Source organism: Odocoileus virginianus, chromosome 16, assembly GCF_023699985.2.
Source record: "Odocoileus virginianus isolate 20LAN1187 ecotype Illinois chromosome 16, Ovbor_1.2, whole genome shotgun sequence".
Taxonomy (NCBI): domain Eukaryota; kingdom Metazoa; phylum Chordata; class Mammalia; order Artiodactyla; family Cervidae; genus Odocoileus; species Odocoileus virginianus.
In genome coordinates this window covers 19,656,335-19,672,162 of record NC_069689.1, presented here as the reverse complement: position 1 = coordinate 19,672,162, position 15,828 = coordinate 19,656,335, and the positions used below count along the sequence as shown (strand labels likewise).

General features: G+C 47.6%; 1 protein-coding gene and 1 long non-coding RNA gene across 4 annotated transcripts in view; one reads left to right on the top strand and one right to left on the bottom strand.

Moving 5' to 3' along the window:
• The window catches only part of LOC139038709 (uncharacterized), a 448,893-nt gene that overhangs the window by 185,322 nt on the left and 247,743 nt on the right, over positions 1-15,828 (top strand). The window lies entirely within an intron of this gene.
• Positions 1-15,828, bottom strand: part of FBLN5 (fibulin 5) — an 86,049-nt gene that overhangs the window by 13,879 nt on the left and 56,342 nt on the right. For all 3 annotated transcript variants that reach the window (XM_020875932.2, XM_070477944.1, XM_020875931.2), the window contains 4 exons: positions 12,014-12,130; positions 7,879-7,998; positions 1,798-1,920; positions 595-721 (listed from right to left, as the gene is read on the bottom strand). In XM_020875932.2, the coding sequence (XP_020731591.1) occupies positions 595-721; positions 1,798-1,920; positions 7,879-7,998; positions 12,014-12,130 (487 nt within the window). The remainder of the gene's footprint in view (positions 1-594; positions 722-1,797; positions 1,921-7,878; positions 7,999-12,013; positions 12,131-15,828) is intronic.

The following is a 15,828-nucleotide window of genomic DNA, read 5'->3' as shown; positions in this document are numbered from 1 at the left end:
TTAATGAGAACTCTCTAGCGACCTGTCCAGCCCCTCGCTACCCCCAACAAGGTCCAGGAAGACTAGAAGTATCCATTTCACCTGGGGACTTGTCTGCAAGGCTGAGTCTCACACCAAATCAGGTCCATGGAATCAGAATTGGGCCATTAACAAGATTCCCTGGGTGGTTTCTATGCACGTGATCTTTGAGAAGCCCAGCTCTATCTAAAGACCCTGTATATCCATCAAAACAGCAACAACATCCAGAACAAAGTCATTAAAGGGAAAAGGAGACTCATGAGCCCTGCCCTCCTCTTGATTAGCTGTCTAGAGAATCTTCATATAGCTCTGGCATGAGTTGGGGAACGGTAGAGAACAGTGTGGCGGGGGAGGAAGGGCACGCGTGTGTTGTGTTCAGTTCAGTCGCTCAGTGGTGTCTGACTCTTTGCTACCCCATGGACTGGAGCACACCAGGCTTCCCTTGTTGTGTAGGAGACAGTAGACCACATCTTCCATTACCCTGGCAGGTACTCTCTCCTTGACACCACACCGGCAGATTTCTGAAAAAGGCTCCTCATCCACATTCCCATCTCCCCAGGGGAAGCCATGACTTACTTATCACTGATCCGCAGATAAGGCTCCTCACAGCGGATGGGGTCGATGCACTTGAAGCCCCCTTGCAAATTGTAGCAGGTCTGCTGCAGGATGCACGTGTGGTTTCTGTGCTCACACTCGTTGATGTCTGAAATGCATGATAGACAAGAGGCTGAAGCCAGGCAGCACTTCCAAGGTAATGGACCCGGGGCCAGACGGGCGGGAGTAGGGGTGGAGGCTGCCTGGGTCTTTCTATAGAGCTACACTATCCAGTATGGCAGCCATCGGCCACACATGACCACCGAGCACTTGAAACATGACTAGTCTAAACTGAGATGTGCTGTAAGTGGAAAATACAGATCAGATTCTGACAACTTAGCAAAGCCAAGGAATGCAAAACATCGATAATTTTTATATTGAGTACATAGTAGAAAGGTAATATTTTAGATACACAGCTCAAAATAAAATATGCTCTAAAATTAATTTTACCCATTTCTATTGTTTTAATGTGACTACTAGGACATTTTAAATTACATATGTGGCTCGCATTTATAGCTCACAATATATTTCTACTGCTTGGCACTGTTGTGTGGAGAATTCTTGCTTGGTGTTGGCATAAGGCAGGTCCAAGGAGCTGAAAATGAATCTGTTGCCCAGCTACCAGCCTCCACCATCTGCCCCAGTAGGTGAGCATGGGCTGGAAAGCATCTTGAGCAGCCAATCTTGGGGAGACCCCACCCCCTTCACAGCTGGGGGTCACGACCCTTTGAGGCATGCAGCAGTCAGAGGATGCAGGTGTCCCTCAGCACCTGCGTCCATTCTCTAGGAAGTTGGTAGAGAAAGGCTGACCAGGCTGCTCTCCAGGGAGCATGAGAAAACTGGCTCATGGACCACGAGCCGGCCATCAGAGGTCCTGGTGGGGTCTGGAGCCTTCCTCAGAGGAGCCGTAGAGACCTGCCTGGGGAGGCAGGACCATCTGCGTGTATCTGCAGAGGGCATTCCAGCAACAAGAGTGACCTTGTCCTTTCTGAAGCCAAAGGATGGGGTTGCAGGGCAGGAAGGTACCAGCCCAGGCTTCCTGCCTAGAGCCTGTCACACTGGGAGTCACCAGCACCCATTTACAACCTCACCCCTGCCACCTTCCCCAGGCAAAGACATCCAGGTGGCCCCCTGAGCCAGCCCCATCTCATACCTCCCCCAGCTGGGTCCCTCTAGTAGCCTCACCCTGGCAGCTCCGGTTGTCGTCCAGCAGGATATAACCAGCTGGGCAGGAGCAGAAGTACGTGCCTGGCTGGTTCACACACTCATGTTGGCAGAGGAACTCAGAGAAGCTGCATTCATCCATATCTGGGAGAGACAAGTTACACACACCATTTATAATCATAAACTACCTGGGCACGGGAACTTAGTGCTATTCTAGCTTTATTTATCCAAGCCTGCACACTCTCCTTGGTCAGCAAGGAGATCAAATCAGTCAATCCTAAAGGAAATCAACCCTGAATAGTCAGGAAGGACTAATGCTAAAGCTGAAGCTCCAGTACTTTGGCCATCTGATGCAAAGAGCCGACTCATTGGAAAAGACCCTGATGCTGGGAAAGACTGAAAGCAGGAGAAGAGGATAACAGAGGATGAAATGGTTGGATGGCATCACTGACTCAATGGACATGAGTCTGAGCATGACAAAGAGAGGCAGGGAAGGACAGGGAAAAGTCTGGCGTGCTGCAGTCCATGGAGTCACAAAGAGTCAGACATGACTTAGCAACTGAACAATAGTAACCACACTCTCCTGACACATAGGATAGCTTCTCTGCCAAGAAGTTTCCAATTCATTTTTGAACACTTCTGATGGTGGGGAGCTCACTACCTACCAAGGAAGCCCATTGATAATTGGACAGCTCTAATTGGTAGAAAATTCTCTCCTCCGTGGAGCTGAAGTCTGTCTCCATCAAGCTTCCAACACCGTTTGCCTCTGGCTCAGCTACATCCTCTACTCATCACTGTCCTATTTTGCCCTGTAGGTGAATCTACCCTCTACATCTAGAGGTGAGATTTGTTTGTCTGCTGAAGTTTTCTGGGTGCGGAGCTCTTCCCCAGACCTAAAAAACATTCACTGGACCTAGTTTTCTGAAAGGGCAACTTTACCAATGCCTTATTATTTAGTCACTAAGTCATGTCTGACTCTGCAACCCCATGGACTGCAGCATGCCAGGCTCCTCTGTCCATGGGATTCTCTAGGCAAGAACACTGGAGTGGGTTGCCATGCCTTCCTCTAGGGGATTTTCCTGACCCAGGGATCAAACCCACATCTCTTATATCTCCTGCATTGACAGACAAGTTCTTTACCACTAGTGCTACCTGGAAAGCCCCAGTTACCAGTGCTAACTCCCCTCTAATCACCCACAAGTTGAGAAAAAATATTATTCCTAAAATCACAACTAAAAGGGACATCTCCAGAAGGCCAGGGGGTGCAAATTTTATTAAAACTTCATTGGGTCCAAGAACCTCCCTGAGGGACTTAGGTGGTGGTCCAGTGGCTAAGACTCTGTCCTCCCAATACAGGAGGCCCAGGTTCCATCCCTGGTCCAGGAACTAGATCTCACATGTTGCAACTAAAGATTTCACATGCTGCAATGAAGATCAAAGAGTCTGTGTGCTGCAACTAAGCCCTCGCACAGCCAAATAAATAAATAAATATTTTTTAAAAAAACTTTCTCGAAAGGGAAAACTCTGTGTGGCATGGGGTGGCCCGCCTGTCTCGGGTGGTCCCTGGGATGTGGGACCTGGCGCTGGGCCACTCTCCAGCCACAGAGGTGGGGACCTGAAGAGGGAGCCATTGAACTTGTAGACTGTGGCCAAGGATACAAAAGCAGGCGCTCCAGAAAAGCCAACTCTTCATCACACACAGCGTTTGGCAAGAGAACCCCCATTTGAGCCTCACGCGATAAGCTCGCCAAAGAAAACATGTTTTTCTTTCATTTGTTGTGTTCCCGAAAACTTGCTTTCACTGGCTTCCCCATGTGACACGTCCTCGGATTGCTCTCTGGAATCACCCAGCGAGGATGTCAGCGCATGGGAGGCTGCTTCTCCACCATGCGATAATTCCTGTTACATGCCTGCTGTCTCTCACATTCGAGAAGGAAAAACTCCTTTCCTTCTCTCCCAGAGGCCTCCGGGCGATGGGTTACGAGCCAGCAGAACTGAGATGCTGCTTTGTTAAAGCACGTTAAAGTTCAAGCACACTCAGCGAGTCAGATCTGCTCTAGCCTGCCCACTCCCGCTCCCTGGGGAGCCTCATAGAGTCTGGTCTTGGTCCCAGCCGTCCTAACAGAGTGTCCTGTTTATTTCTGTTAAGCATGTAGATTCCATTCATACCTTTAGTAGAAGGCAGTGGTCAAACCTGTCATTTCCTGAGAGCTTGCTGTGTACCAAGCCCTAGGTTACATGTGCTACATGCCTCATCTTATTCAATCCTCACCTCAGCCCTAGAAAGGGGTGCTGTTACTAACCATACTTGACAGAGGGGGAGATTGAGGCTCACAGAGATTAGGTAACTTTTTTTTTTTTTTTTTTTTTTTTTTACTTTTTGGCCACGCCATGCAGCATGTGGGATCTTAGTTCCCCAACAAGGGATCAAATCTGCCCCCTGCATTGGAAGCACAGAGTCTTAATCACTGGACCACCAGGGAAGTCCCAAGTTTAGGGACCTTGACTAAATTTACAGATAACGAGTAAGCAGCAAAGCTGGGATTTGAACCTGGCCAACCAGACTCTGGATTCTATATGCATCAACACAATGCCATAACGTCTCCCTGAGTAAATCCTGCCTGAATTGGACTCCAAGCTGGTGGATGTGGGGAGTCCTGGGCTTGGGAAGTTCCCTGGCTGGGGTTCGCCCCACTGCAGATGGAGAGATAGTAACCACCACCACCTAACAGACCCCTCTGCTTATGTTAGAGTCACAATCCCCAGACTTTACTAAGGATTGTGGCTCCATCCTCCATAAGCAGAAATACAATGGACCTAGAGAAAAAAAGTTATGACAAACCTAGACTGCATACTAAAAAGCAGAGACATCAATTTGCCGACAAAATTCCATCTAGTCAAAGCTATGGTTTTTCCAGTAGTTGTATGGATGTGAGAGTTGGACTATAAAGAAAGCTGAGCACTGAAGAATTGATGCTTTTGAACAGTAGTGTTGGAGAAGATGCTTGAGAGTCCCTTGGACAGCAAGGAGATCAAACCAGTCCATCCTAAAGGAAATCAGTCCTGAATATTCATTGGAAGGGCTGATGCTGAAGTTGAAGCTCCAGTACTTTGGCCACCTGATGTGATGTGATGTGATGTGAAGAGGCAACTCTTTGGGAAAGACCCTGATGCTGGGAAAGTTTGAGGGCAGGAGAAGGGGACAACAGAGAACGAGATGGGTAAATGACATTCAATCCTCACCTCAGCCCTAGAAAGAGGTGCTATTACTAACCATACTCAACAGAGGGGAGATTGAGGCTCACAGAGGTTACCGACTCAATGCACATGAGTTTGAGCAAACTCTGGGAGACAGTGAAGGACAGGGAAGACTGGTGGGCTCAAGTCCATGGGTTCTCAGAGTCGGACACTACTGAGCAACTGAACAACACAATAGATAAGTAAGTGAAGTAAGTCAGAAAAAGTAAGTCAGAAAGAAATATCATATATTAATGCATATATGTGGAATCTAGAAAAATGGTATAAATGATCTTATTTGGAGAACAGAAATGGAGACACAGACATAGAAAACAAATGTATGGATGCCAAGGGAGGAAGATAGGGATGGGAAGAACGGGGAGACTGGGGTTAATGTATACACACTGTTGCTGCTGCTGCTAAGTCACTTCAGTCGTGTCTGGCTCTGTGCAACCCCATAGATGGCAGCCCACCAGGCTCCCCCATCCCTGGGATTCTCCAGGCAAGGACTACTATGTATAAAATAAATAACTTAGGAGAACAGACTGTAGATCACAGGGAACTCTACCCAGTGCTCTGTGGTGACCTAAATGGAGAGGAAATCCAAAAAAGAGGGGATATGTGTATACATATAGCTGGTTCACTTTGCCATACGCAGAAATGAACACAACATCGTAAAGCAACTAGACTCCAATAAAAATGACTATTAAAGATTGAAGCAGGAATAAAAAAAAGAAACACAGGCCAGTTTCTGGCAGTGAGCACAGTTTCAAGCAGTCACATGAGAATCCATCGTGGTTTCCTGGGTCAGATCACTTAGCTGGAACAACACCGTGAAGGTCACAGCTCCCGGCCGGGAAACCAGCAGCACAAGAAGGGAGTGAGTGGGAAGGGACGGACGACAAGCTCCCAGCAAACATCCCCGCGAATCCTGTCTGACTCTCTGCGACCCCATGGACTGAAGCCCGCCAGGCTCCCCAACAGAGGGGAGATTTCTCCTGTCCATGGGATTTTTCAGGTAAGAATATTTGCGTGGGCTGCCATTTTCCTCCTCCAGAGGATCTTCCTGCCCCAGGGGTCAAACCTGCGTCTCCTGGGTCTCGTGCATTGCAGGCGGATTCTTCACCTGCTGAGCCATCAGGGAAACCCAGGCCCACAGTGGACAGGGGCTACCTGAAGATTTCAGAGAGTGTGCATCATGACGAACATGGGAAAAAAGATGCCCATTTTGGTTAAGGTGAGTCAACTGAAAATCTTTGCCAAAACACCAAGGATGGCTTCTTGAAAAACCAAAAGTGTCTTACACTTAGGCTTAGAGAAAGTTAAATGAACACAAATGACACTTAAGTCCCCCAGCTCATTTCAACTTGATGACTGCCCCTGTGAAGGTGTTTGTTGGTTGGTTTGTTTTTTAATAAATGAGAAACTGAGGCTCAGGAAGTGACTTGGCCAGGAAAGTACTGAACGGGAGAGCTAGAATCTGAAATTGGCTCTGACTCCACGGTCACTCTCTCTGCAGGTGGCCACATCTGTGGATGTGCAGACAATTCTCCAAAATTGAATGACTCCATCCCATAATGCTAAACTTTTCACCTCTTAGTTCCTTAGCCCAGATTCCCCCAAAGGAGTGCCACAGGAGGTGGGGAGAGACGGGGATTGAAATCTAGGAAGAGAGTAGCTTTTTATGCCTAAGGGTATTTTACAGCTATTTCTGGGATTGACATTTAATCGGCCTAAGGCTCTCCGTAACTACTTACTTGTGGCTGTGTCTTTCCTGGCCCTGGGGAGAAGGGCTCGTTTGTTTCAGAGAATTCTGTCCCCAAAACACTCTAGTCCTACCTAAAGCTACACACAAGTTCCATTCATGGCCTGGGTCAGTTCCTGTTACAATGAAATCCAGGATTAGGAAACTTTCTATTCTGGAGGACGAAAAGATTTTCATACTCTAGGATATGGCCCACTTGTTTTGAAAACTACAGTGAAGCATCATTAATTTGGACTGTGCTCCTTTACAATTGCTGATGATGCTAAAACTGAATAGAATGGAGTTTAAGTCAACATTTACAAAAAACAGGAAAAGAAAGAAGAGAAGGAAAAATGAAGCAAAGAATGAACTATACACAGCCCTCTGCAGAATGCTACAGGAACAGATAGGAGCAAGAAGCTACTCCTATTCTCAAGGAGTTTACCAGAGTTTACAAGTTTCTAAGATAATTATGATAGAATCCACAGACTAGCATGAGCAGAAAGTCATAGCTTCCTGGGCTTGGAAGGAATTTACAAAAGGTCAACTGAACCATCTGTGTTCTCACAACAAATTAAGATTTTATTCATTCAACATCCAATCATTCATTAGTTGATTTGAAAACTAGTTACTGCATGTTCATGGTGTGCCAGATCTGAAGTTAGGCACTGATTATAGAGATTTTAATAGTTTACATATATAATCTCATTCATTCAACACTCCCCCTCCCAAGCCTACCCTGTGAGACTCGCTTTTATTCCTGCTATTATTCTATTAGTACTATCTGCCCTATTCCCATGACTTAACTCAGTGCTGGGTGAAGACAGATAACTCAAACCAGCACGCAAAATTAGGCAATTCTTCTTGCTCTTCAACCCCATGTCAGATCCTAAAAGTTAGCTCCACTGATTTTTGCATTAAGGGTCAAATAACAAGGGACATGCAGTTGTATGGCACCTTTGGGAAGTGACTCATCTCTATTTTGTGTGGTTGTGACCCTGCTGCACTGGAAAATGTCCCAAACTGGAAATCTGCCTGGGAAACAAGAGGAAACACCTGTGAAGAAACCCCTGCCCCAGTGCCCCTAGGACAAGCGGAGTCTCCAAAGCCAAGCTCATTACCACTGCAATGAACGCCATCATCCTCAAGTTCATATCCTGGGTCGCAGCGGCAGATGAAAGAGCCATAGGTGTTGACGCAGGTTTGCACGCAGGGATTCTCAGTTGCACACTCATTCACATCTGCGGAAAACCAAAGCATATCACTGACCATTCCCACAAGAGAATGTTTGTATTAGTTCAGCAGAAGAATGCACCAGCAACAAAATCCACTACCATCCGGAGACCAGATCCACAGATACCAAGGATCTCCATCTAAGACCTGTCAGATGGAGAGCTCAGACCCCAACGTGTTCACTATAGAACCATGGGCTCCATTTATCCATCCCCTCTGGGGTTGCAAGTTAGGAAGGGTGGAAACGGTGTGTATACATATCATATACATGTGTAGATATGTACCCGTTTATACCTCCAAGGAAGTCCACTCTCCAAGGCTCGCCAACAGGAATTTCTAGGCTATATCTGCTTCTTCCCATCCCCAATTAGCTCTTACCTCACCCCCACTGACTTTGAAGTTTCAGTTAAATGGGTAAGTAAGCATGATAATTTACAAAAAATAACTATTCACTATGGCTGTGGACTGAACTGCGTCCCTTCCAAAATTCACATGTTGAATCCCTCTTCCTCACATGTGATGATATTTGGAGATGGGGCCTCTGGGAGGTAATTAAGGTTAAATGAACTCATAAAGGTGGGGCCTTTATGAAAAGAAGCACTGGAGCTCTTGCTCCTGCTCTTTCCGTTGTGTGAGGACACCGGGAGAAGGTGGCCACCTATAAGCCAAGAAGCACCCAAGCACCCAATCATGCTGGTAACTTCACATTGGACTTTCAGCCTCCACAACTGTGAGAAAGTAAATTTCTGTTGTCTAAGCCACCACAGTTTATGGTATAATATTTTGTCATGGCAGCCTGAGCCAACTAAGATAGATGGACATAAATAATGTCACTGATTATTACAGAAGGGTCTCATGCTCACCGAATCCTTATTGCCTGGGCACAGAACCATCAACCCATGTTACAAGTTCAGTAGTTAAGGAGAGAACCACAAAAGGGCACAAGGAAACTTTAAGGAGTGATAGGATAGTTATTGGGTTTCCTGGGTGGCACTAATGGTAAAGACTTCACCTGCCAATGCAGGAGACATGAGAGATGAGGGTTCAGTCCCAGGGTCTGGAAGATCCCCTGGAGGAGGGCATGGCAACCCACTCCAGTATTTTTCCCTAGAGAATCCTGGAGACAGAGGAGCCTGACAGGCTACAGTCCATAGAGTTGCAAAAAGTCAGACACGACTGAAGTGCCTATCTTGAGTTGGCAATGGTTTCGGGGGATATATGTATGTCAAAGTGCATGAAATCACGTGCCTTTAACAGTGCAGTTCATCTTATGTCAATTATACATCAACAAAGATGTTTATCTCGGTTTTGAAGTTGAGAGATGTGCCCAAGTCCCCAAGCTAGCAAGGGCACAGTTGAAAATGGGATGTGAGTCAGGGGTCTTTCCACAATACACAGGATTCATTCTGCACAGCTCAGAGAAGGGGAGGCAAGGAGGGAGCCATTGGTACAATGGCACTGGCTGACCCATTTTAAGCTCCTCTCCCCGCTTCTCCATATGACAATGACCAAAGTGCCAGCTGAGAAAATTTCTATTCCTCTCAAAGTCCAGGCAAACCTCTCAGACTCTTAATAGAGATTTGAATGCTTTCAGAATAAAAAGGGAAGTGGCTTGAGAAGCTTTTCTTATAGAAGAGGGCAAGCCCATATCCACATAACTCCCACTTCCTGGCATCTTGGAAACTTTCAGAGGGGCAGAAAAAAATAGATTGCCATACAGGGTGAGTCCAGGGAGATGCCAGTCTCCTCCGGTGCAAAGGGAGTCTAGAGGCTGTCCACCCAGGAGGCCAGGAAAATGTCGTGATGCCAGGCTATCCAGGCAGGATGGCACCGAGGAGAAGGAGGGCTCAAGTCCTCGGCTTCCAGCCAGAGGCTGGCTGTGCAAGGAGAGCAAGCTCAGGACCCGCCCTCTTGCAGCTTTCAGCTACTTGCACTTCTGCCCCCAGGGCCCTGGCGGCCCTCTCCGGCCAGCCCTGCCCTCCACACATGCCCGAGGGCCCTTCTGAATCCTGTGGGAGCAGACTCACTCCCCACTCCAACCTGCTGGACAGTACGACTGGACTCTTGGGCTTTACGCTCCTTTCTGCCACCACCTAGCTGCCAGACTCTGGCCAAGTTGCTTAACCTCTTTGAAGCCTGATTTCCTCATCTGCCCTGCCTACCTCACAAGGCTATTGTTGGGGCTCCGTGAAATGAACAAATGTGACAATGCTTTGACGAGGGCAAAGCTGTCTTCCTTGCTTGAGGTGTTAGGAATACAAAAGCTCGCTGGAGTTTCTCACATCCTGTGTCGCTGCGGGCCCTGCTGATGCAATATCCCAGTGGCTGAGTGCCCGAGTCCAGGCCTGGGTGCTGTGTCTGCCGCTTCATCACACTGCTGGACCTAGCATCGCCAGGTATGTTACTGCTCCTTGTCAGAGGACGGTTTCCACGGAACACAATGGCCTTTCGGCTTCTCTGTGAGTGGCCGTGCCTTAGGAGGGGCTGGCATCTCGAACCTCCAGCCCTGGCACGGAGAAGCCTGCATCTGCACTAAGCCACTTATCACAGCGGCAAAAGAGCCAGGCGCCTGCTCCCCTGTGCAATCAGCTCCCTCAACCTCCCAGGCCAGTCTCTGCTCTCAGAAGAAAATGACCTCTCCTGGTGAGAGGAACATAGTCGAGACTTCTTGGAACAATCAGCAGAACCAGCTTTGGAAGAGAGACTGACAAAGAATCCAGGATCCAGCTCTTTAACGCTGATGCCTTCCTGTTTACTCAATGATTTAGATACGATTAAACTAATGGAGACATAATATCCTCCAACTAGCTGGCCAGGAGCCTGCCAGCCAGACCTCGAGTGCTGTGACAAGGAAATGGATCCTGCAAAAGCTGGTGGCGGGCTCCAAACAAAGACCTCATTCTGAGTCTCTGGCGCTGTCTCCACCCTGGATGGGGCAGCTGCCAGGGACTGGAGGCCCCAGGCTGCAGGCTGGGGGCGGGGAGCCGGGGGCCAGGCAGGACTTGTGCTAATTCCTTGGGTCTTAAGTCCCCTGTTCACTTCCTGAGCAGAAGATACCTTCCGCTGGAAACTGCCATAAGCCTGGAACTTGTTTTTCTTACTTATAAGTATGTGATGCCATCACGTGAAAGTCAGAAAATGCCCTTGTTTCATTGTGTTACTGCAGGGAATGGCAGGTTGTAAGGGAAGTTACCAGCACCACTGGACTCCTGGCTAAATAATGCCCTCCTAGCATGGACAAGGGAGAGCTATAATGACAGGCATCGAAGTTGCCTGTGGGGCTTCCCCTGGTGACTCCAGGGTAAAGAATCTGCCTGCCAATGCAGGAGACAAGGGTTCCATCCCTGACCCAGGAAGATCCCTCACGGCACTAAGCAACTCAGCCCGTGTGCCACAACTACTGAAACCCCCAAGCCCTAGAGCACGCCCTCTGCGACAAGAGAGGCCACCATGATGAGAAGCCCACACACCACAACTAGAGAGGAGCTCCTGCTTGCTGCAACTAGAGAAAGCCCATGCAGCAATGAAGACCCTGCACAGCCAAAAGTAAAAGAAACAAAGTTATTTTTTTTAAGTTGCCTGTGAAACCCTTGCATAAAATGTATGTGAATATCTCACAATTCAGCAGGAATCAGAAGCCCTCTCTCTTCATCCCTCTTTGGGCCTCGGGAATTGAACTCAGTCAGGCTAGAGGACATGTGAGAAAGCTTCTGACTGATCAAAAATGTTGGCAAGGCTACTTGTGGACGGCGGATACATAGAGAGAAGCAAATCCATGAAATCGTAAGCTCCCAGCTGGTGGATGATGTGGTTCTAATCTCAGTAAATGCGCAGAGCACATCCTGACATGTTTCACATAAGCTCAGTGAGGATCTCAGGTTTCTGTAAGCAATGGCACGAGCAGGCAGTGAGTGGAAATACACTTTAACAACGGCGTTTCTCACCGACATAAGCTGTCAGACTTTGAAGAAGACAGAATCTAGGGTTTCACACTGTGTTCAAGTTATCATTCACATCACATACCTTGGCAAGACCTTCCATCCTCGTTGAGGGTAAAACCAGGGTTGCATGTACAGGAATAAGATCCGGGAACATTCGCGCACAGCTGCTGGCAGTAGCCATAACGACATTCATCAATGTCTGGAAACAGAATTGCAAGCAAGGTAAGATATTTCTTCTCCATCACCAATGCCACCCCCAGCATCATTTCTGCCCATCTCTTCTGGAACAGGATAACAAAGTGAAGCGAAGGGGAACTAATGCAAAGACAGCACCGACTAAGCCACAGGGAGGGTGACAACCCTCTGGCTTCTGGGCTCAATCTCCCCACCATCCTCCATGACCCGTCTCAGTCTTGTGAACACCTGAACCTATCTTGAAAGTTGCAGAAAAAAATGTTTTGCTTAGAGAGGAACGTTGGTCAAGGTGACCTCTAGGATTTCATCCAAATCTAAGACTTAACACTAAGATGAATCCAACCCTGATAGTCTCTCTCAGATTCTACAGAAACATGTCACTGCCCTGGGAAGGGACAAGTTAAAGTGTAACAGGATTCCATAGCCTGGTGCCTATAGGCTCTTTGCCAGCTCAAATAATAATGAATATGGGGACTTCCCTGGTGATCCAGTGGTTAAGAATCTACTTGGTAATGCAGGGGATACTAGTTTAATCCCTGATCAGGGAACTAAGATCCCAAACATGGGGCAAATCAATACACATACCACAACTAGAGAAGCCGCCACTCGCCACAACTAGAGGGCCTGCCCGCTTCAACAAAAGATCCTGCATGATGCAACTAAGACCTGACACAGCCAAATAAACAATTATTTCTTTAAAAATAATAATAAATAATGAATATGTCTGGCTGTTGGGAACAAGACTGGGTACCGGCTAGGCCAAGCTGGGGAGCACTGCAGTCTGGAGACGTGTGAACCCAGGAGCACGAGGATTCTGGAGTTCACCTTGAATCTCCTCCTTGTAGCACAGCAGCCTTAAAACTCTGGATAAACACACCTTTTTCAAACTACAACCAGCCTTTCTTGAGCAAGCAGCTATGTGGGTGAATGGGTCCTTTTAGCAGAGCCAGGCTGACATGTACCAGTCAATGGGGAGTCTGAGTATGGGAAAGCACTTCCCAACACCCCAGGCTGAGGGGCTGGAGAAATCACTCCTGCAAGATAGGATGTTTTGAATGAAGCCTCCAGGTGGGGACTAAGCTCTCACCTCACTTATAGCTATAACAGGTCCCTATTTCATCCTCAACTCCTCCTAAACATTCCCCCTCTGGTATCCCAGTTCCTTTGGAACCAGGGTCCATCCAGGGTTTTGAAGATCAGCTTAGAACTTGTCTCTGTGCGTGGCTTCTACCACCTACTGCCAGAAAGCAATAGTCTTCATTGGAAGGACTGATGCTGAAGCTCCAATACTTTGATGCTGATGAGAGGAGCTGACTCATCAGAAAAGACTCTGATGCTGGGAAAGATTGAGGGCAGGAAGAGAAGAGGGAGACAGATGATGAGATGGTTGGATGGCATTGACTCAATTGACATAAGTTTGAGCAAACTCTAGGACAGAGTGAAGGACAAGAAAGCCTGGTGAGCTGCAGTCCATGTTGTTGCAAAGAATTGGACAAGACTGAATGACTGAACAACCGCCAGAAGGTACCCCACCTCCATATTACTCATTGTTCAGCCCCCCTCAGAAGCTGTGCCCTGCCCTTGTCAATCTGTTTTATCTCTGACTGGCAGCTACTTTTAACCCGGCTCACCCCACTGCCTACTGAGTGGCACTCAGCTCCCATGTGGAAAGCACACTGACTTATGCAGTTTCTGGTCCTGACTCTTATGTGGGTGTAGTTGGGTGTATCCCCAAGCCCAGAGAGGCAGCAGGGGGAAAAGAGAGCATCTTTGGTCTTAGGGGTAGCTTGGAGGAAAGGCAATCCCCTAGTCCTTCTTTTTCTGCAAAGGCAATGCCTCCAAAGTCATGCAGAAAGGGTGGTGGATGGCTATGGAACTTGCACCTTGAAAGCAAAAGAAGAGTTTGACCAGGAAAAGGCACAAGTTTAGCCATATTGGGGAATGGTCCTCACTTTGGATGTCAAGTGTAAGCAGACTGTGTGTGCAGCACCATTAGGCCTTCAGGAGCATCCTTCCTAAAGTTTCATGCTCTGTGGATAAGAGCAACCCTCCTGGGAGAGGAATGTCCCAGTTACTGTCCCCACTCAGATGGGGAGGGGTTTCCTGGTCCCAAGGTCTCTGCAATCTGGCCTGCATGTCCCGGTCACCTGGTCTTCTCTAGCACCTCCTTGTGGGGGAAAAAAACTGGACTGAAAAACAGAACACAGATTTTAGACCCAACTAACTCTTTGTCCAACATGTTCCTCCTCTGTGAGTCTCAGTTTCCAACTCTATAAAAGGTGGGTGACATAATATGTAACATCCCTTCCAGCTCTGAAATGCTACATATTGAGTTCCCATACAAATAACTCACACTGATCTGCTTATGTTCAAATCAGTGGCCTCAAATTTTCCATAATAGCTGAGGTTGGTTAAAATGCAAGGCAATCATCATATTCACATATGCCCATATGCAGCCAGCTCTTTGGTGCCTGGAAAGGAGAACCAAGTGAGGTCCAGGCTGGCTCGTCAGGCCCCTTTGGGCAGGGCTCTAGAGGAGGCCTCAACTCAGTCTCAATCAAGAGAAAACAGGAAAAAAGAATTTTTTTGTCTGTTTGTTTCCATGATGTTGTTTGGATTTATTTCTTAGCACCTCCAGGACTGACGTTCAAGCAACAGAACAGTGTCTTGAGACTTTAAACTAGAAGGGCTTTTCCAAGAAAACAGCAAAGAAATCACACCCTAGAAAGAGAAACTGAAATGACAACTAGAGATTGCTATGAATGCATTCACTTGGCTAAGCCAAAGACTAGAGGGGAAGAAAGGAAAATAGCCCTCCAGTAAAAATAAACAGAGGGATCATACAGCCGATGCCAACTGCAAGGGACAAAATTCTCAATAGGTGCTGACTGACTTCTTAAAAAAGACCAGAGCTAGAGGGGTGGGTGGGGGGTGGGGGCTATGGTGGGGTATTGGAAGGAGATGATGTTAGATCTGAATCCCCTGATTCACATTTGAGACCTGGGACATTTCTGTGACCTGGGACATTTCTGTGACAAAGCAAGCATTCCCTTCTTTTGGTAGGATTTCTAATTAGGGACCCATGGGGTCACTAAGAGTCAGACATGACTGAGCGACTTCACTTTCACTTTTCATTTTCATGAATTGGAGAAGGAAATGGCAACCCACTCCAGTGTTCTTGGAGAATCTCAGGGATGGGGGAGCCTGGTGGGCTGCCGTCTATGGGGTCGCACAGAGTCGGACACGACTGAAGCGACTTAGCAGCAGCAGCAGCTAATTAGGGACAGAATAACCCTCACCTCTATCACTTCCTGCCTCTGTTATAAATTTCCAAAGGCAGAAAGAAGGTCTAGGTAAAACCAAATATGAACATTTAAAAGTTACATTAAAAAATTCTGATGATGGAGAGGCAGTGACGAAGGCCTGAAAAGCACCTTCCTATCCTGGCAGAGTCTTTATTGGACTCTATATAAACAGGACAGCGAAAGGGAGGAAGACAGCAAGGTTCAGGGCCTGAAAAGCAGGGTAAGAGGCTGCAGCCATGATGGATCGATCCCAATTGTCAACAGCAGGGAGCCAGGCTGCCGTAATCTTGTCTACATTTGGGACTGGATAAAAACATGTTTTGGTGGTTCAGTGATAAAGAATCTACCTGCAATGCAGGAGATGCAGATTCCATCTGTGGGTTGGGAAGATCCCCTG